General features: G+C 33.5%; 1 protein-coding gene and 1 long non-coding RNA gene across 2 annotated transcripts in view; both read right to left on the reverse strand.

Moving 5' to 3' along the window:
* The window catches only part of LOC145805797 (uncharacterized), a 1,726-nt gene extending 556 nt beyond the window's left edge, over positions 1-1,170 (reverse strand). The window contains exons 1-2 of the long non-coding RNA XR_014347954.1: positions 696-1,170; positions 1-607 (exon numbers count right to left, since the gene is read on the reverse strand). The exon at positions 1-607 is cut by the window's left edge and continues 137 nt beyond it. This is a non-coding gene — a long non-coding RNA (uncharacterized LOC145805797). The remainder of the gene's footprint in view (positions 608-695) is intronic.
* A 5,268-nt stretch (positions 1,171-6,438) lies between these two features.
* LOC114285105 (lysine-specific demethylase JMJ13) lies at positions 6,439-16,582 on the reverse strand. Its single transcript, XM_028228102.2, has 11 exons — positions 15,804-16,582; positions 11,000-11,378; positions 10,630-10,786; positions 10,332-10,551; positions 9,296-9,349; positions 9,123-9,202; positions 8,760-9,037; positions 8,216-8,608; positions 7,751-8,121; positions 7,409-7,663; positions 6,439-7,268 (listed from the first exon to the last, which is right to left on the reverse strand). Exons 1-11 carry the CDS (start codon positions 15,804-15,806, stop codon positions 6,969-6,971), a joined length of 2,490 nt encoding a protein of 829 aa, XP_028083903.2. The 5' UTR covers positions 15,807-16,582; the 3' UTR covers positions 6,439-6,968.
* Between the last annotated feature and the right edge of the window lie 4,472 nt (positions 16,583-21,054).

Genomic DNA, 21,054 nt, shown 5'->3' on the forward strand with positions numbered 1-21,054 from the left:
AATAACAACAAAATAATAGTTAAGAAACCAAAAAAGTGAAGTGTTAGTTAATTGTGGTTAATTAAGAATGCAATTTACACAGCTTATTTTGCAAATTCTTCCACATGGAACCATACAGAGACTTTGCAGTGGATATAGAAATGAAGTAAACAAAGAAGCCAAACCAGTAATTCATAGGTTTAAAATCAAACATAAAGCAAAAGAGATTAGGATGTTTGCGATTAAATTAATAGAAATAGAGCAGGGTTTCAGTAATTCCGCTTCCTTCTCTTCTTCACCCTCCTCTGTTTTCCCTTCTTCTTTCACTTCACCTTTGTCTTCGACGTTAGCTATTTCTTCTTGTTTCTTGTCTTCTAGGGTTTCAGACGCCATCAAAATGAACTTCCAGAAAAGAGAGAGAGAGAGAGAGAGAGAGAGAGATAGGGTGTGCTGTATGTATATGTATATAGAGAGATCAAAAAAGAACCTAACAGATCAATTCAACAATTCAACAAATATTGATGTATACAAATGTTATACATGCAGTAAAATTCGATAGAGAGAGAGAGAGAGTATCGATTAAAGTTCAGTAAATGAGGATCAAGTCAGAATGCCTCTCTCTGAATCTCTGCAAATGAGGTTCAAGTAAGAATGCCTTCAAAACATTGATTTCATAGATCTAGAGAGAGAGAGAGAGAGACGGTGGAGCTGGCTACCTCGCCGGTGCAGATGACGGTGGCGATGGAGCTTCGAAATCGCTCTGAATCTCGAAATCCATCTGAATCTTCGAAATCGCTTTGAAATCGCTCTGAATCTTTGAAATCGCAGGTGCAGATGGAGCTTCGATGAAGAAATGTGTGCGTATACGGATTGAGAGAGAGAGAGATGTGTGCGTATTCAAGCTTCAAGAACAGCCGATTGATCTCCTCCGTCTTCTTCGTCGCTGAGAGAGAGAGAGAGAGATGTGCGCGAAATTGTATTACACTTCGCACTCAGATTAAAAAATAAGGGTTTCATAAAGGGGCGCGTGTAGCTACAGCATTCGGAGGCGCTTTTAAGCGCCTTCAATTGGAAACGGTGCCGTTTTGGTTTTAAAAAATATGCGACGGTTACAAAACGCCGTTAAAAATTAACAAACGTGACGTTTAATAAAACGCCGTTAATTAAACGCCGTTAATTGTCTTATTTCCTGTAGTGAATGTAAGGGTTTTAACATAGAATGTGAGAGGAAAAACAGAAGAATGTGAAGAGTAAAACAAAAAAAAAGTAAACAGTCATTGAAGAAGACTACTGTGAAAGGCATGCTATATAATTTGCCTCAAATAATTGAAATAGAATGTTGATGCTATACATATATATATATATATATTGGAATATCTGCTGTGAACACAGTGCACAAAAACAATTGTCAGATTTTGTTAGATGATAAAGATTTTGTATGCCAACTTTCTCAGGATATATATATCTAATATATATACATCATTCAATTATTGGCTGTTTCCAAAAAAAAGATAATGCTAAATTCCTCTAGGAGTTGGTTGTGCTTCCTTTACTTATAAAACCAGGAAAGGGAGTGGCTTCACTTTTTTTTTTTTTTTTTGGACCATGCTCTCTCTCTCTCTCTCTCTCTCTCTCTCTATATATATATATATATATTTTATTTTTATTTTTTAATTTAGTTCATATAACTCAAAATTAATAAACTTGAATTTGAGTAAAAAAATTTAGGAGAAATTATGTAATAAAAAAACTAGAATTTGACTTTTGTAACAAATATTATGAGTTTTTAGTTTCATCAATTTAAACCCTGAACTTTTAATTTATTTTTCATTTAAACTATTTATCTATTTTCATTAAATAAAACAGACAATAAAAGAATATTAGTCATTAAACTAAATAAAAACAATATTTTAGAAATCTTTTTTATTTTAAAAATTAAAACTAAGTATATATGTATATACATACTAATGTACATATATGTATATAAATTTCATGTAACATATATTAATAATTGGGCCGAAACAAACTGTACTACAAGCAACATTCTAAACCCCGCTGATTTAATAAATGAACCTAAAAATAATTTCCACCCAAGTGTCTAGTTTGAGTTGAGTTGAAATTTGAGTACAGAAAATAGGTCTCCTTAGTATTAAAAAATAATAATAATTATTACAATTTAATTTAATAAAAGTTTTGAGTAAAGAAGTGAAGGGATTGTTATAGCTTCATACTTAAATTTAAGTTCGATTCTTGATTTGAATAAAGGGTTGAAGATACCCTTAATTAAAATCAAGATCAATCTTGATGCTATTTCTACAGTCATGCTTCTTATTATACACTTTCTTTTACTATTTTGTAATTAATAAAATATTATTTGTTATCAATTAAAAAAAAAAAAAAAAAAAAACTTGATCTTGCTATCAAGGGGAATTTCACAAGTGACCAAGTGATTTTACTTGACATCAGCCCACACAAGTTTGTTACAGAGAGATTGGAGGTTGAAGTGTGTCCAAACCTTTGATAAATCAAAATTTAACACAAAATTGGAAAAATGCTAAGATGAAGAGAACAAAGCACAAACAGATAGAAACCTAACAGCAACATGTCTTGGGCATTTTTGTTGCATGTGTTCTATTATAGGACTCAACATGGTCCAGAGTCACTATCTCATTCCTTATAATGATTTCTCATAAAAACATAAAAGAAAATCAATTAGGGTACAACGTCATTAGAGTCACTAAGGCCTTGTTTGGGATATTCTAAAAAAGTTAAAAAGTCAAAAAGTTATTATCCTATTTAAGTCACATAATCTTATTTAAGTCAGATCACCTATCTACCACACCACTTCAAACCTAACTCATATTTCATAAAAAATCAAAAAATATACTTATTTAGATAATTTCAAACCACCCTTTAATATTGTTCGCTGGAGGGGAACAAAGTGTGCGCATTCATTTTGTGATGAACATTGTTACGTACAAAAGACTTGTTTAAAAAAAAATGCCTAAAATATTTAATATATGGTCTATGATATGAATTCCATTATATAAGAACTAAATTTAAATCACACATTACCTTTTTAAAATATTTTTGTGCGTATAACCTTAATATTTTGTGATACATGTGTCATACCCTTTTCCCTAAGCTTTGACACAACAATAATGTGTGAAGGGAATTTCTACCCCAAAAACACCCAACCAAACATAATAACAATAATAATAATAATAATAATAATAATAATAATAAATGAAAATGTGAAAATAAGAAAAAGAATATAAAGCATGCATGGACATTAGTAGCTTAAGATTTTTGGAGGTCTCTAATTAAACATCAAGATAAAATCTTATCTAATTAAGTTTTTGAAAAGTTGGGATTTTCGTCAATAAGAATTTTTTGAATTTTTTTGTGAACTTTAAATGACAATCTAAATAACAGACTAAGTTCTAAAAATTTTCTCGAATAGACCTATAATATATATATATATATATATTCACTCTAATACAAACCCTTGCTTGAAAATTGGAATGCTCCAACTAGTTTGTGATTCCTAGCAAATTCTCAAATCCCATGTTTAGGATAAATTCTTTAAGTATAATAACTAAAATACTTTAATATATTCCCTATGAACATATGTAAAAACCTTGAAAACCTCATAAAATTGGAATGATGCAAAGTGGGTGTTTTCCTAAATGCACAAAAATATGCTTAAGAAACTTGACACACTGAAAAAGCAAAGATTTCCCAATCATACCCACATAACATGACTTAAAGTAGTAAAAGTCCCTCTTTTGCTATCTGAGTCATTGCTCTAGCTAGGTATAGGATCCTATTCTAAGACTCACACAAAGAAATTAAAAAATTGATAAAAATAATAAAAACAAAACAAAAAGTTGAAACATATTGAATCTTTTGAAAGACTTTTTTTTTTTTTTTTTTTTTTTTTTGGGAGAAAGAGAAGCTTATATATGTGCCCTACAAATCTGTTGGAACAAGTAATTGAAATAAAAATATGCAGATTTTGACAAGAACCCATTAACATTTTTCTTATGCTTTCTTCTATTTTTCCTTCTCTTACTTTGTTCCATTCTTATATATATATGGGAGAATTATAAATAAATGGATTGACTACGAATATTACAAATCAGTGGAGATTATAAAATTAGTTTATATTTTTCTATCTCTCCTATATTTATTTTAGATTCCTCACTAATTTGAAATTTTTTTTTTAGTCAATTCTTTTAGGAAAAATTGCATATCAGTGTACTTTTATAAAAATAATTACAAATCAATGAAAATTTTTATGAAACATTAAGAATTAAATTCATAAATTTTTTAATGATTTTATAATTATTTTTTAAAAATAAAATTGTAATTTTCCCATTCTTTTATGTATAATAATTCTATGTATACTCCTATATATTTTCATGTTTTCACAGTTCGATTCTCTTCAATTAAAAGTGGAAAAGACACCAGTAAAGAGCAGGACCCACAACAAAGGGAACAGACCAGAGAGAGAGAGACCCTCACAAACCAGAAACCTTATTATGGTACACCCAAAGTCCAATCACATTGAATTATGATGGTGCTTCCATCTTTCTCTTTCCTTTTTTCTTCATTTTTTTGAAGTAGAAAAAAAAACGTGATTGCATTATAATTTATAGAATCCGTAGACTCTAATTTTGGAATAATTGATTGTCAGTCAGATTTAATCTAACTTATAAGAAAAGATCTATTACCGAAATACTTAATGAATCTCATCAAGTGCTATAGAATATGCTAAGTTTCGATCATAATACAATATAAAGTATGCCACCAAATTCAAACCAGACCAGACCCTGGTGGACCGGTGGTGATGATGCTTCTATCTATCATGGTGGTTAAGGTAACGTTAATATGGACTTATTATAGGGAACCCATTTTCTCCAATTTCCATAATGGAGACTTGTAAGGTTTATCATGTATTCTATTTTGATAATTTATTTAATTTTTGTACATATAATATTCATATGGAAAAAATAAAATAAATATAATAAATAATAAGTATGATTTAAAGATAAAATTATTCAAAAATAAAAAATATGATAAAATCATATAGTTATGCTTATTAAATTAATTAATTAATTAATTTTTTTTTTTTTTAATGATTCGCACGCATGAACTTAAAAGAATTAAAAAAAATAAAAAATTTATCATAGTGGACCTGTGGTGAACTTTATGGTTCAAATAGGACTATCCAGTTTGTATAGTGGACAGAACATAATGTGGACCATATTTATAAATCCTATTTGACTGGAGGTCTATTAGATTATGTGATGAAAATATCAGATTAAATTCGAGAGATCTTCAAAAAGTTAGAGAAAATAAGGTTGTAGTTGAGCCGGCCCATTAAACAATCAAAAGTGGGCCTTGAGGATACCCAAAACCATTGTGCCCGTGTAAATTTGGGTTGGTGCCCCAGGAGAAGTTATTCACAACTCACTTATTGATTGGTGTGGCCCAAATCATATCTTGTGCTACTTACCACTTAATTGGAGTAGCCCAACTTGACGTTTGGGTTGGTGACCTACCATGTACGACAGAGATGTGGATATTGAATAATTTTTAGGAAAATGCGTGAGAGCTCGAATGTGTAGAACTCGAATTCGAATGTGTAGAACTCGAATGGCTCGAAAATATTATCTCACCGGTAAGAGAATCAAAAAATACCGTAAAACGACATCGTTTTGGGATTTCAAGCCATTTGATTTTCGAGCTACGTAACAGTGCCGTAATTTTTATTGGTGCCTCACCAGTCACATCCCAACACAACCCTTCCAAGACCATACCAAAGAAAGAAAATAACACACCATATATGAGTAACGATAAGTGCACAAAATTCATGCACAGAAAAGACTCAGAAAATAAAAAAATATATGATACAGATTCAACTCATATATTATGGAACTTACATGTAGAATAAATCAAAGCCACACAATAATCTGTACATAAAATCGCTCCACATATATATGAAGTAACCTGAAAAAGAAATTGAGCACGCCTGTCATCAAAATGGCGCAAGTACTTTGCAAGCACATGTTACCATGGTTCTCATGAACACTCTGTTTGAAGCGAGTAAAAAGCTCAAGCGCACACAACAGTAGCAAAGCATGCATTGCAGGGTACCAGAGAGCAGCACAATGCCGCCCCCCCTCAACCACCATGGACACCATAGTCACAAGCTTGGCAATGCAACAACAGCTAAAAATGACCCTACATCTCATCATTGTCATACCAAAAGACGTTGATGAAACCGAGCACAGATACACAGCATAAAACTCCACAGTTGTAACACCAATGCAAGTTGTCCAGTTTTTTCAAATTCAAACACTACGGTTTTTTCCCAATCAGTTATGCATGAACATGAACGATGCACACAAATTCAGTATATTGCTCAGACAACATATAGAAGCAGAAAAAGAATGCAAGAAGGAATTTCGGAATTTTATTAAAGTAGTCCAAGGGACAAATGAGATGATGACCCATTGCTACAAGAAAGAATAAAGAACCCTTAGCAAAGGGAAGCAGCAGACTCTGAAATTAAATAAGAGGACAAAATGGGAATTACCCACTTTCCTCGCAAGAATTAAATCTGTGATTGTTAAAAATGACAAATTTACATCAAAGTCATTAACCACAAGATCTACTTTCTACTTGCAGGAAGGTTCCCCTGCCAAAGACTTTGGAAAAAAATATTACCCCCGGCCCGAGAACCCCAAGAATCACCGGCATGCAAATTTGCCCCAATTCGAGGCCTGCACAAAGAATCATAAACTTTTTTTGGTCATCTAAACTTGGTTAATTTTTTGCCGCTGCTCCCCAAATCAATCTTTTCAGTCTTGCCCTGTTGTTAGAACTCCATTAGAGAGAAAAAAATGCGTTAGCAGAGTCAGGATCTAGATGATGCTCCAGAGGCAGGCTAACCGGATTTTGTGTTGGTCCTAGAGATCTACTCAAGAATTGTTGGGCCTGACTTTAAGGCGCTTTGGACCAATCTCTATAGGAAGTGGTTCTCTTATTGTCCTTCCCAAGTCATGGTCAAACCTACCATCTCTGCGCTGTTCTCTGTATTTACTCACCGCTTCCTCATTAGCAGTTTTCTTAAATTTAATTGACACGGGAACAGTGGTTCCTCTGGCAAACCTGTCTCTCGAAGCACCATCTGAAGTTTCTTTAGAGGCTGTCGAACACTCTGCTGACATCAATTGGCCGCATCTTCCCACAGGTTGGAGTTTCTTTAGTCGCTTAAGCCCCTGCAGAAATAAATACAACTCGGATCACAACAAATGAGAGACTAGTATAGAAGCTAACTAATATTACTAACTATAAGCAAAAATGCAAAACCAAGGAATAAATATGCTATAGACATAGAAAATATAGTAGGCAAATATACCTGATGTTCGAAATTTGAAGAGATTGCATCATTCACGTTTCTTTGTTCCGTTTTTACAGATGAACGGCGTTTAACCCTGAATATCTCTGAATCAGACTCATCACTGTCCTGAGCTAGAACAGGCCTAACCTCTCGTGTACCCAAACTTGCATCACTAACAGAAGTTTGTGAAGGTTCATACACATTGCGAGTTACGTCTTTAGAAAACTTTGTAGATCCGATATCTCCTAAACTGAAGTTAGCATGAAACTGTACCTGTCGAAAATATAAGGAAAACAGATAAGTATACCTCAGTGCAACCCAATAAAGAGGCCATGTGTGGATAAAGGAGCTAAAGCTTACATTGTTGGCCATGGAAATATTTTCAGCTGGTTCTAGAAAAGAACAAAGCGTGGATGCAGCAGAAGAAAGGGAGGCATATGATAATTCAGTCTTGAAATTTTCTGCTCCAATGATCTGATCTTGAGTTTTGGCAATTTCTGGGATCAAATCAAAATTTATCTCACAATAAGGACTGTATCCATCCTGTTCGGTAGTTGGGAACTCATTTGATAGGAGAAATAAATCACCACCACTTCTACACTGTTGTTGAGCCTCACACAATATATCCTCTTCTTTCTCAAACTTCTTGGCAGCAGCTTCCATATCAAGAATATCTTCCCTCAAACACAAAGTACGATTTCCCCCACAAGGAACGTCAAGTGACTTAATATCTGGGTTATGCAATCAATTGATGTATCTCAGTATCAAAACAAAAGGGCAACATTTCAAAAAATAAGACTAAAGCAAGAAAATGAGCCAACATACCATGGCGAAGGCATATGGGATGCAAGCAACAGTTGCAATTGAGGTATGCTACATAACAATCACGTTTGCATAGGCTGCAGAGAATTCCATGAGAAATTAGAGAAACACCAATGCATGCATTTGTTTTCATTAGACACCACTGTGCACGGTGCTGGAACCTCATCAAATTAACAAAAGAAATCTTAATGCTACGGTGACAGATCAACTCTGTGGATGAATAATCTGGATCTTCCAGCTCCAAACTTCTATGAAGCAGCATTGCTTCTTTGCAAAGGAGTTCCTCATGAGGAAGGAGAGGTATCCGGTTAAGAAGTGCATAACGTCGGCTAGCAATTGACCCGAGAGGGAACCAATCACCAATTGCAAAGTTCACTGCTTCACCGCAATTAAAACCTGAAAATTTAAGAAAATGAGTGGTAGAAGTGATAAAAAGTCCACACAACAACGCAGAATAATATAAAGACTTCATGGAATATCGCTTTCATAATCTTCTTGATTAGCCCCAGTCTGAAGGACATGTTTATACTAGAGAAGAACATCTTACCATGACTAAATCCTGCATGATATGCTCTAGGGAAAGTTACTATAAATTCCCCAGGCTTTTGCACAGCCTTGTAGACTGGGACGTTATGTTCTAGCAAAATATTTGGAGGAAACAAGGTTGTTTTCCCCAAAAGCACATCAAACGCCCCATCCTCTCCATCAGTCGATAGTATGTCATGAGTATAAACATGCTCCCGGACCACCTTTTCAAAATCTAAAGCTGCATGTCCAGGAATACCATACCAAGTTTTTGCCGCCCCACAATGATGATAGTTGATACTGCAAGCAGATAACATACTATATATGAAGTTCTCTCAGCAGAAAAATAAATCCCAAGAGGAATACCATTTATGTAAGAAAGTACCTATACAAATAATGATCCTCCACATGCCAAGCAAACATACTAAATAGCATCCCAATATATAGCATTGGTTCGGTAACTCCCTGAAAAAAGAGCTCAGGACTGATGAGAAACAGAACGAGCATGTAGATATAAAGCAAAAATTCAAATCAAGAAGGGGAAAATTATCTCAGTACCGGAATTGCAGTTTCAAGAAGACGTAATACAGACTTGGGCAAGCGAGAAAGTTTCTGAAAGCATAATAGAGAACAGTCCATGAGCACATGCTATTAGGCAAGCAAGTCAATCATATCAGAAAATTACAGTGAAATGGTGGCTAGAAGAAATATTATTATAAAGGTGTTGTAGTCCAAACATAAAACGGGGTGCAAAGAAAGGAGAAGATTAAAACAAAAATAGATAAATAAGGGAGTGAAGAACAAAGAGCAGGAGGCTAATTTTTACAGGAAAATAATAAACAATATACAGTGAAAAGAATACAAAAAAAATTGAGGAACTTAAATCTTATGAATTACAATATCATCCATTTTAAATGGGTGTGAACGCATCTAATAGTATGCAATAGAGAAATAATTTTGGAATTTATTACTAACAGTTGGATGTGAACAAATAAATGCATGTCTCCCTAAAAAGTTGGCTTTTCCCCAGTTACTTTAGAGTGGGGTTGGACATCACATTCACCATCAAGACAAAACAATACAAAAGGAGATAGTGGGAAATCAAACAATATAAAAAAATTAATAAAAAAAAACAATATACCCCCTCCCCAAAAAACTACAAATAAATAAATAACAAACAAACAGGTGGGTCTCCTCAATGAAATATCTCAAAAGGCATGGAGATCAATTACCTCAGAAAATTATACATTTGGAAAATTATCACCTCAGATGTGAAGTATCTGAGGTCAACAGGAGGGGTGGGGAACAAAGAGAGGATGATAAAATGGAAGACAAAAGATAAGGACAAAAAAAGGACGAGAGAACAAAAGGAGGGGTCATGTTTAATGGGATGATACTAAGCAACATACACCACATCAAAACAAACTAAAATCCACCAAAATACTACAAGGGAAGAGCAACAAGCTAATTAGATCAACCAACTTCTTTGAATCTTAATTCTCAAAATCAGTAATTTTTTCATGTTAAAGTTCAGCAAAAGAACTTCCATCTGAAAAAAATCATAAAAACAACAATAGTAAAAAGATCAACACACCTTGAGATTCCATTTGCTTTTTCCAAGCTGATCATTGGGAGAAGATGAAAAGGCACTACCATCAACATCACAAGCATATTCAACACTGTCTGTCTTTCCACAAGCTATTTCATGCCAAAATTCTTTTTCCATGTACGTGGCAGGAAGACATCCAGCACTGTAGTATCTACGAGCAAAAACTTTGGTCGCCATTTTCTCAAAATCATGAAATGTGTAATTCCTGAAAAATTAAAAATCATACTCAAACCATGAACACATCCAGTGAAAAATACAAATCTCCAGTTAGTATGAAACTCACCTCCCACTCATGAAAAAGGTGACCTTGTCATCAGTATCCCACTCAGCAAGACGGAGGGGTTGCACTCTAGTTGTAAACTTAAAACCTGCTTTCTCTTTCATCAACACCATACCAGCAGGAACAGATGCATTCAATGGGGAAACAATCTTGCATATACCTGAAAGTCAGAAATATGGATTCAATAAGAAATAAGGGTGATATTCCATTCATGCACGACAAATTAAAAACACTAATGCATAAATAAATTGCTACTCCATGCAAAACAAATCAAAACACTGAAGTGAAAAAATAAAAACTTGACAGTTATATTCATATAAACCCTTGGAAGACGAATCAATTATGTGCATATAAACATCAAAAGGAAAATTACCATATCTTGAAGCTTCTGGTGCTATCTTTTGCAGATAAACCAAAGGATCCTCAAAGTCCTCTTTACTTGGACAATAAACAGGACACTCAGGAATTTTTTCAATCCATTCGAGATCATTTAAGTCAAACTTAATAACCTTGCGTTTTGAAAATGCATCATTCCCATTTGAAGCACCACCAGATCGAGAAAATGTATCTGCATTACCATGTAATCTCATGCTGCATGATGCTGAACCTCTTAAAGCATCTCCTCCGCTTCTAGTCATCATGTTAGTGACACACACAGTATTCGTCAAAGTTTCAGGTTTCATACGCTGAAGCCTTTTATGCTTCAGAAATTCTAATTTAGCCTCTCGGGACATACAAACCCTTCCTTCCACCTGGAAAAAGTACAACAAAGAAAACTGATCAGAAAATTATACGTGAAAAAAATACAACAGTAATATGTGGATCAACAAGCTTAATTTATAACTGCCAGTGCCAAAGAACAAATACACCCAACATTGATCCAAAGAAAGGGATGAAAGCAACTGCAGCCACACTTCGCCATACTTTTATTTGAAGTAAATAAACTTTATTCAAAGGAAGGCATTAAGGGAATGCCACTCCAATGGATAGGTATCGCTTGGGTACTGATGCTGTGATTTTCTATTTATTTTTCTTTTTTTGATAAGAGCAGAAGTATGCTAACAAAACAGCCTTAAGCAGGTGAACCCTGTACACTCATAGCCAAAATCTGGAAGCTATACATCCTAAAGCATGAACATTCTCTATGCTTTGCACAAAAGACAAAATGGAGAGAAATCCTTTCTCAACCAAAAATATAGAGAAAGGAGTAGATCCTTCGAGACTGCACAAAGGTGACTCAAAGTTCTCAAATGATCTATTGCATTCTGCCAAAACTGCCACGAACAAATAAAGCTGTTGTCCACCAATTCTTCCTGCCCAACTTCCTTGGGGAACAAAAACCCCAGCAAGCTAGATCTTTCCTACTGAATTTTTTATTCCTGCAAGCAAATTCCAACAGGGGGGGGGGGGGGGGGGGGGGGGGTTGGGAAGAACTGATGTGCATGTTTGATCCCCGAGTTATTATATTTTAACGATTTCAATCATTTGTAAAGGATTTTATAACACCAAAATAGACAATTTAATTGGCACTGAGTTTTATATTTGTTTCAAGTCAGTGTTAGTGTAAATTGCTTCATATGTTCACCTTTTCACTACTCCCTGACCAATTAGGGCATTGTAAGATGATGGAATGAATGATTTGATTTACTTCTTGAGGACCGTGACACTAGTCACATCTTTAGGGACCTAACAGCATGAATGACCATTTCAGCACCATGACAAACAAATAGCCAATGTATATTACAACCCAGTGACGCTTTGTCACAGCTTTTTCATTCCTAGATTGCCTTGCAACTACCTCACCTTTTTTTTTTTTTTTTTTAAATTTCAAACTTCAATTTTTTAGTTTTCTTCTTCTCTTAATCTACGTTTTTTTTTTTTTTTTTCCAATCAATAAAAGATCAACTGATTGATTTTCTTAGCATATACATCGGGAATGCACGCCTTCTATTGATAAACATAAATGAACAAATGCAGATATGGTTGTGAATTGTACTCCAACTAATCAGTCCACCATGCCTGTCTGTTGGAGAGAATTGGATGATCGGGCCGAGGGCTGCCCCCTCTTCCCCTCACTCTCCTTTCCCTAATATGAACCTTGAGTCACCAAAGCCTTTCTGACCTATGTTACCTAGAACGTGGATCGTTCCGGTACATGGAACATCAAAGCCTTTCTAGACTATGTTACCCAAAACGTGGATCGTTCCGGTACACGAAACGGGAACGGGAACGTGGTACACCACATACTTTAAAACGTGGTACAATAAGAGCAGACTTATATATATTATACTTAAGAATTTAAGATACTTGTAAAGTAATTTTCTTTTAACTATTAAGTATCCAATAATTTATTTTTTTTCAATGTAGCAAATTATTTCTATGAAAATTATGACCCGTTTTTTATTTTTTGTCTTGTCAAAACTTAACTCACCTTAGATTTTGGTTCATATATTTGATTTTTTTTCTCCTAAGGTAACATTTAGGAAAATATATTGGCAAAAACTTTTGGGATCGCTTCGGATCACTAAATTTACTATTTTGGAAAGGAAGTGTGCCATGTTTCGGAACGTGCATACCAATATGTGATTCGCTAGAGTATTAGCGTTTTCTGATAACATAGTTTCTAACTCTGCCTGGCCATAACAGTAATGAATCCAATGGATTTCATTAGATAAAAGAGTATTAACCAATTCCAAAAACCAAGTGAAGGGCATTGCTGCTAATGCTATACTAGGATGAAAGGAAAAGACTTAACAGGAATATGACCCAGGAACATTCTAACCGAACATAGCATAACAACATATCAACTAGGAGGCCAACGGGTAGAAAACAAACAATTGTTACAGCCAAAAAAATACAAATTTAGCAACTATCCATAACCAGTATAATGTTTCCATATTAAGGCTCGTTGGCATAAAGCAGGCCAATGGATTATTTGTCAAAGCCAGCCAATAATTTTAGTTAGAAAAGCACTTAGAAGAATTAAACAGTTGGTTAGTAGCTGTGAGAAATTAATGGAGCATGCCAATAAAAAACTAATGCAAAATAAGTTGTAGAAGTTGATGATTGAATAAAATCTGAGCTTAATGGCAAAGGTCAAGAAAAGGAATCTATCAAATCCAAAAATCCCCTCTGGGAATTGATTTGAATTGACTAAGCAGTAAAAAATAAATAAAAAGGTAGGACCATAAAAAGCAACCAACAATGTTTCAACGTAAAAATCTCTACCACAATACAGCAAAGTGTAAACAATAAAACGGCTTTAGTAAAACCCAATGCTCTTAAACGGAGGCAAAGTGTCTAAGACTATAAATTCCTAAGGTTGAATTTCTAAAGTAAGACAGATCTTGCTGACAAATGCAATAGTGTTCAAAGCGGAGTGACAAAGCAATAATCCGAGAATCAAAAATCACAAAAAACAAAAAAATCAAGTTCCTGAAATCTTAGGATTCAATTTGATTGTTCCCTCTTTGAACCATTTTTAAACAAAAACTCAAAACTTTAAGGCTCGTTAGTTTTCAAAACTTCAGTTTTTATTTTGACTTTCAAGGCCAAAACAAAGTAAGGTGTCATAAAAAAAATTATTTTTATGTCATTTTCATTTTCAATAAATTCAAAATTTTGAGGTCTCAAAAAAAGAATTCAACACAGTTTGCTTACAAAGGATTGTTTTCAAAAACAAAATTCATAAACCACTTTTGCAAACACTTCCACCAAATGCATTTTCTATATTGTTTTCAATATTAAATTTTCAAAGTAATAAGAACAAATTTCAAAGCAATAAGAACAATGATGAGCATTAATAATCTTACCATTCACAATTTAATCCAGACAATTAATGATAGACTTTCAATTTTCAAAGCCACTTGTCATATTTTGGTTATGCTATGAGGAAGGAAAGAAAAAACCATACATATTTATTCTTAACATTATAGCCTTAGAGACAAATTACTAACATGCCATAAAAGTGTTGGTTTAACATACCGGTCCTTTGACCTAATTTGCACAAAGTAACAATCCTTAACCCACAACCACAAGGTTAATAGGTTGATTTCTTTTCTTTTCTTTCCTTTTTTTCACCTTTTTTTCCTTCTCAAGGGAAAATTGGATTTAGTGCACTTCCTCTGCACTTTCACCTCCTACAAAATAAAGGAAATTTTTGGCATCCCCTACCATTTCCTAACTCCTCTCCTTACTCGCAATTTTCCTACAAATTAAAGAATAATGTCTGCATTATTCCCCTCCATTAACTAATTTCAAGCAAACCTCAATCCAATTAATGGAATTTCAACCACAGCAGGTCAGAGGTGGCAAAGAAATAAGATTTTCAAATAATGTCTATCTAAAAACCAAGCATGTACACACATTGAATTCGCAATCACCAATAAGCCATAGAAAAAATCATTATCTGCATTCTTCCAGATTAGGCTGAATTCTTCCACTAAAATATATGATCACTTCAATTTCTCATACATCAGTATCACTAAAGAAACAGACAAATCCTAATTGAACACACATTATACAAGAAGATGAAAATTTTTGACCCATCACCCACACTTTCGATCTCTTTTTTTTCTTTTTCTTTTTTCATTGAAAAGGTGAAGCTGAGGCTATTACAGACAATTAAAACCAAATTGATTTGTATGTCAGAGTAAATGTACCTATTCATGTATGACCCTTTCTGTTCTTGATAGATCAACGCCAATTATGTAATCAATTGGCCGATCATAGGGTGTTTTTAAGCCAAAAACATCAATCATCAAATCAACAAATTTGTCAACTAAAATCCAAACCATATGCAAAATAAATTAATTTATATATATATATATATATATATATATATTACTAAATAGTCATTAACGCGAACAGTTTCATCAGTTACAAGTCCTGGAATTTTACTTGGTAGAAACCAAGGAAAATTAGCACGAAAATCTAAAACACAAAACTTTCTCAATTCCAAAAGCATTTTAGTCGATTGATCTCTGAATTTCTTCAGATTCCAAATCACAACGTATAAATATATAGAGAAATCCATACATATATCTATAGAGAGAGAGAGCCAAAGAGGAAAACCTCGAGTAAATCCATGAAACAACGACAAAATTAGCAGTAATGTCCAGGATCCAAAGGCCAAAAACGAAGAACAAAATACATCAGCCATCGGCTGAATCACTTACCATCTCATTCCGAAGCCTGTCCCTGGAAGCCTCCGTCTTCTTTCCCTTCGCCGAACTACGAAACCAACCCCAAAAAAAGCCAAATACTACAAAAAAAACGAATCCAAACGCCGAAAACCAAACCCTAGACAACAATCTCAGCCATGAACGATCCCAAACAAGCCCTCAAACACACCACATTCTCGAAATCCACCACGAACCGAGTCAAACTCAGAGATCGGACCGATTCCACCAACCGAGTCACCAACTCCACACAAACCAAATCGAATCAACAACAAAAACAGGACCAACAATTCCCCGAGCGAGTCTTCGGAGGCCGTTCGCCGGCGAACGAGCGGTTTACCGGCGAGAAAAGAGAGGTATTCCGGCTGAAGGAAGTGATGCGTATACGTATAGAGAGAGAGAGAGAGAGAGAGAGAGAGAGAGAGAGAGTTTTTTTAGAGAGAGAGAGAGAGGAGAGAGATAGAAACAGTAAACGAAATAATCCACAAGTATATGGCTTTAGAAAACCGGAAAAGAGTTAAAAAGAGGATAATTTATAGTTTTATACTTGACACGAAAATTATTTCCAAAATTGCAACTAAAACAAATTCTAAACTTTTTTCCTAATTAATAATGGAAAAGAAAAGAAAACAAGTGTGAGCGAAAGTGGTGGTGGTTAGGTTGGTTCAACCAAATGCCTCGCGTTTCTTTTTTACTTTTCAAAGGCGTTCGTTAATTTCCGATAATGCCCTCCCCAAGTTAAAATATTAAATGACTAATAGTTTGGTTTGTTGGGTATTACGGGAATTAGGTAAGGCCTTTTTAGTAAATTGAGTGGACGGTGTTACCGAAGACGAGGTCTGGGTCCTGTTGCGGTCAGAGTTGGGAAAGAGGTAAGAAAGAAAGCGGGAGCGATCACATGCATTATTGACCAGTACACCCTGTACATATTCTCAAATCGGGCCGTTGATCACTGTTGCCGTTTGCTATTTGGACGGTTAACGAGTAACGAAACGCGGATCGATCCCAGACGTAGACCGCATGTGCATTAATTGTGACGCTCTTGACACGTATAGCGTCACTTTGACCCTACATTTCTGTTAGCTCTGTAAAAAGACAGTTCTCCCCTTGGTTAGGAGGAGTTAGTTGATGTTAGAGTATTGCTCAACGCCATTTATTGAAGATAAAATAATTAGAAAGTTTTATACGAGAATCAGTTACTCTAATTAATTTTATGGATTTTTTAATACATTAATAGGTTCGGTTTGTTTTGACAATATTATTGTTAAATTTTTTTTAAAATTTTGATATGATTTGATAAACGTTTGTACCATTCCTCATTAAGTGACACCATCTTAGAGAAGTTAGATTCAATTTTCGAATCGCGTTCTCTATTACTTTAACGTAACACTCAAATGTAACATTAAAGAAAAAATTCTTATTGTAATTTTTTCAAATGTGACATTCTGACATAATATACAAAAGAACTCATTAGTATACTTTTTTCCAAACGTAGTACTCTAACATAGCATATTAAAAAACTCTTTAGTACATTTTTTCAAACATAGCATTCCAATACAAAAAAAAACTCTTTAGTGTACTTTTTACAAATGTAACACTCTGACGTAATACTCCAAAAAAAATTTCAACACTCCAACACTAAAAAATTCCTTAGTGTACTTTTACCAAACATAACACTCTAAGGTAACACTCCAACACTAAAACATTTCTTATTGTACTTTCACAAACGTAACACTCCAACACTAATAAAAAATCGTTAGTATACTTTTTCCAAACATAATATTTCAACGTAACATTCCAAAAAACTTTTTAGTATACTTTTTACAAATATAACACTCTAACAATCCAACGTAACACATTAAAAAATTTCTTAGTATATTTTTTTTAAACGTAATATAATTTTCAAAATGTAACACTACAATATGCGAGGACAAATGAGTCATTACATATCCAAAATGACTAAATGAATCACAAGAAAAAATATGAAACTATATGAATCACAAGTTCAAAGTATAAGATTTATTGAAAGATATTGGTTCAATTGTCTCTTAAAAGAGTATAAAAAGATGGTAAATCCTACTATTTTAATTAATAAAAACTAAGTTCGAGTATCATATCAACTTATCCCAAGGGTAAAAAAAACATTTTCCCTTGGTTAGGGGTGTTAAAAAAAAAATCCAGTAGCTTCTCTCCAGTCTGGAATTAAATTAGAGTGTGTTGATGAGTCTCTGTGAGCCCACCAAGGAGCCCATATCGATAATCTAAATAATTCAATGTGTATAACTCGTCAAGTACTTTATACCTGTAAAAAATCATGTTGATCGGATAACGATTTAATCACTTAATCAGATTAGATTAGTGTCAACAGTAATTATAATTTTAAAAATAAATTATACACACAAATGTTATTTGATCAAATGGCAATTAATATTCAACATGATTTTTTATAGGGATGAAATACTCGACGAGTTCTACACATTTAACGGTTTGAATCGTCAAACAGACCCAAAATAGCCCATAATGAGCCGGACTAGACCGTTCAGTTGGCTAGTCTAATTGAAGACAATCCAAGTCCTTAAAAAAATTAGAACCAATAAATTGATTTAATTTGGCTTAAATTTTTGGTTTGGTCGCATTTTTAATAATTTGGATTTTGATTATGATTTTGAAATTGATAAAACCATTCAAATTGGTCATCTTTTCAATTTCAAGATTTTGATTTCAGTTCCAAATCAAAAGGTGACATATTTGTTTATTATTCTATATATATAAAGTAAAATATAAAAATATTTATTATGAGATTTGAAGACTAATTTTCATATGAAATTGATAAATTTCAATTCACTTAACCAAATTAATTATTATTAGTTTATTTACTAACATAAAATATATATCATATGTATTATTATGTAAAAAAATTTAAAATTGTAAAATTCAATCGAACTAAATCTATTTTTATAGTTTAATTCTAGTTCAATTCTACAAGTTTGCCAGTTCAATTACAATTCTTATTTTTTTTTAGACACATAAAAACTAATTTAATTCTTAATTTATTTTAAAAAGAATTTAATCTAAATCCTTATGCACCTTTTAAGAAATACGTTAAAAACTATTTTTTTTGATTTTTTTTTTTTTATAAAAAAATGTACAAGAAAAAAAGTGGCAATATGATTTTAAAAAATAAAAATAAATAAATAAATTGGCTTTTAACCTCATTCTCAAAGTTATTTTGAGAAGTTCGTTAAAACTTTGTTTTTTTGATTTTTTTGACAAAAATATACAAAAAAGAAAAAAAAATTGAGACATAATATAATAAAAAATAAGTTAAAAATTAAAAATTAATTTTTTTGTCCAGCTCCCAAATTGCATTTTTTAATTTTTGAAATGATCTAAATAAATGTACTTTTTAAATTTTTATTAAAAAAATACAAAAAATAAAAAAATAATATAACCTAAAAAAATAAAAAGATAAAAAATATTAAAAAATAAAAAGATAAAAAATATATATATATAGCACACTTTCAGTTTCACTCGGGTAGTTTGGGGGTTTCACAAGGATCTAATCCGAAATTGAAGTCCGGTAACGTGGGTGAGAGTCCATTACGGGGACGAAACGTGGTGGACGGACAAACATAGTATCGACACGTGGCCTTGCTGGCGTCAGAATAGGACAGGTGGCGATATTCCAGTGCATGAGTTTGGTGTTTCTGTGTGCCGTCCGCTGAAAGTTGGAAAACAGACAGAACAGAAATAGCTGGCGGTTACAGGTTTCACGAGAACCCCCTCTCTCTCTCTCTAGACTTTCTCACTCTACATATATTTTCTCTCTCTAGATTGAGGTATGTACTTTTTTTTATTATTTAATCTCTGTGTATAGCCCTCACTCTATTGGTTGGTCTAGTTCTTTTAGCTTTTTGTTACGCGGAGGTTGGTCTAATCATTAGTTTTCAACAGTCAGCGAAAACGAAGGCTTTCAAGGGATAATAATCAGAGACTAGTAGTATACGATATGTAATAGGAGTCTTTGGCGGCTCGGCGCTGCACAGTTTCAGATTCAGTCAACAATTTCAACGCATAAAAGTCATCCTGACCGGCGGCTGTCGGCTAGGCTAGGCTAGGCTCGGCTCGGCTAAATTTTCTCTCTCACTGGCTTTCTTTTGTTTTCCCGGATTTTGGGGTGATTTTCTCGGCTGGACGGGTTTAATTGGGAAAGAAAATTGTTGCTGTTTTTCTTGGCATGAGGTGACAAAAGATCCCTTTTTTATATTTGAAGTGAAGGACCACTTGCATCACATATCAACTCAACCACTCCTTTGCTTTTTCATACTCGCAGTGGGTGACACTCGTCTGTACTCGCTCTATTTATTGCCATTGTCAACCAGGGTAGCTTAGTACTTTACAATCTGGTTTGGGAATAAATTATATAGTAATTTTTTGAATTTTTATTAAAAATTGTGTAGAAAAATAAAAAAAATGATATAATAATTTTTAATAATTTCTTAATTTTTTAGCTAAAATGTATAATTGTCAAAGAGGCCTAATAACGTGACGCATTTGTGTTCTAAAATGCGAGTAATTGGATAGAAGGGCGAGTAGGGATATCTTCTTCTGGAATGATAGCGAAAAGACGAAAATGCCTTGACGAACAACTCGAAATCACGTAGATACCTTTTGCATTTTACATGAAGATGTTTGAAGTACACAACTGGCTAGTACACAATGGAGGCCTGTTTGTGTTAATTAAAAAATATTAATGATGAGTGTGTAATTAAAATAAATAAAAATAAAATAAATTTTGTATTACATATAATATGTTATGTAAGTGACAAATGTCTTATTTATTAAATTTAAGGAAAATTTACCAATAAATTCTATTTCACAAACTATTAAACCAATTAGTCCCAACTTTATTCTTTTGTTCGGATAAGTTCTATCAGTGGGGAAGTTTGTTTCATGCTGATCCTATTTTCCATATTTAGTGTAACTGTGTGGATGATTTTACCCATTATTGTTATGTTTTCATATTCTGTTGGGGGCCATCAGTGTGATCCCTCACTTCACCATCACTTCACCATCTCCAACATTATAACTCTTCCCCCCTTCCTGTCTGCAAACCCACCCGCGCTTTCTCTCTCTAAACTTTCGTTCCCTCCAAACCCTTCCACACAACAAAAAAGAGTAAACACCTAGAAAATTGAATTATAGAGAGAGAAAATCGAGGTTCGATTAGGGCACCGTCATTATCATC

Source organism: Camellia sinensis, chromosome 13, assembly GCF_055761805.1.
Source record: "Camellia sinensis isolate YWXY chromosome 13, ASM5576180v1, whole genome shotgun sequence".
NCBI classification, from domain to species: Eukaryota; Viridiplantae; Streptophyta; class Magnoliopsida; order Ericales; family Theaceae; genus Camellia; species Camellia sinensis.

Coding starts and splice junctions, on each gene's coding strand:
- LOC114285105 (XM_028228102.2), bottom strand. Junction 9,038..9,122: donor GAGGATCATTATTTGTATAG/GTACTTTCTTAC, acceptor ATCTGCTTGCAG/TATCAACTATCATCATTGTG. Junction 8,122..8,215: donor TCCCATATGCCTTCGCCATG/GTATGTTGGCTC, acceptor TGCATAACCCAG/ATATTAAGTCACTTGACGTT.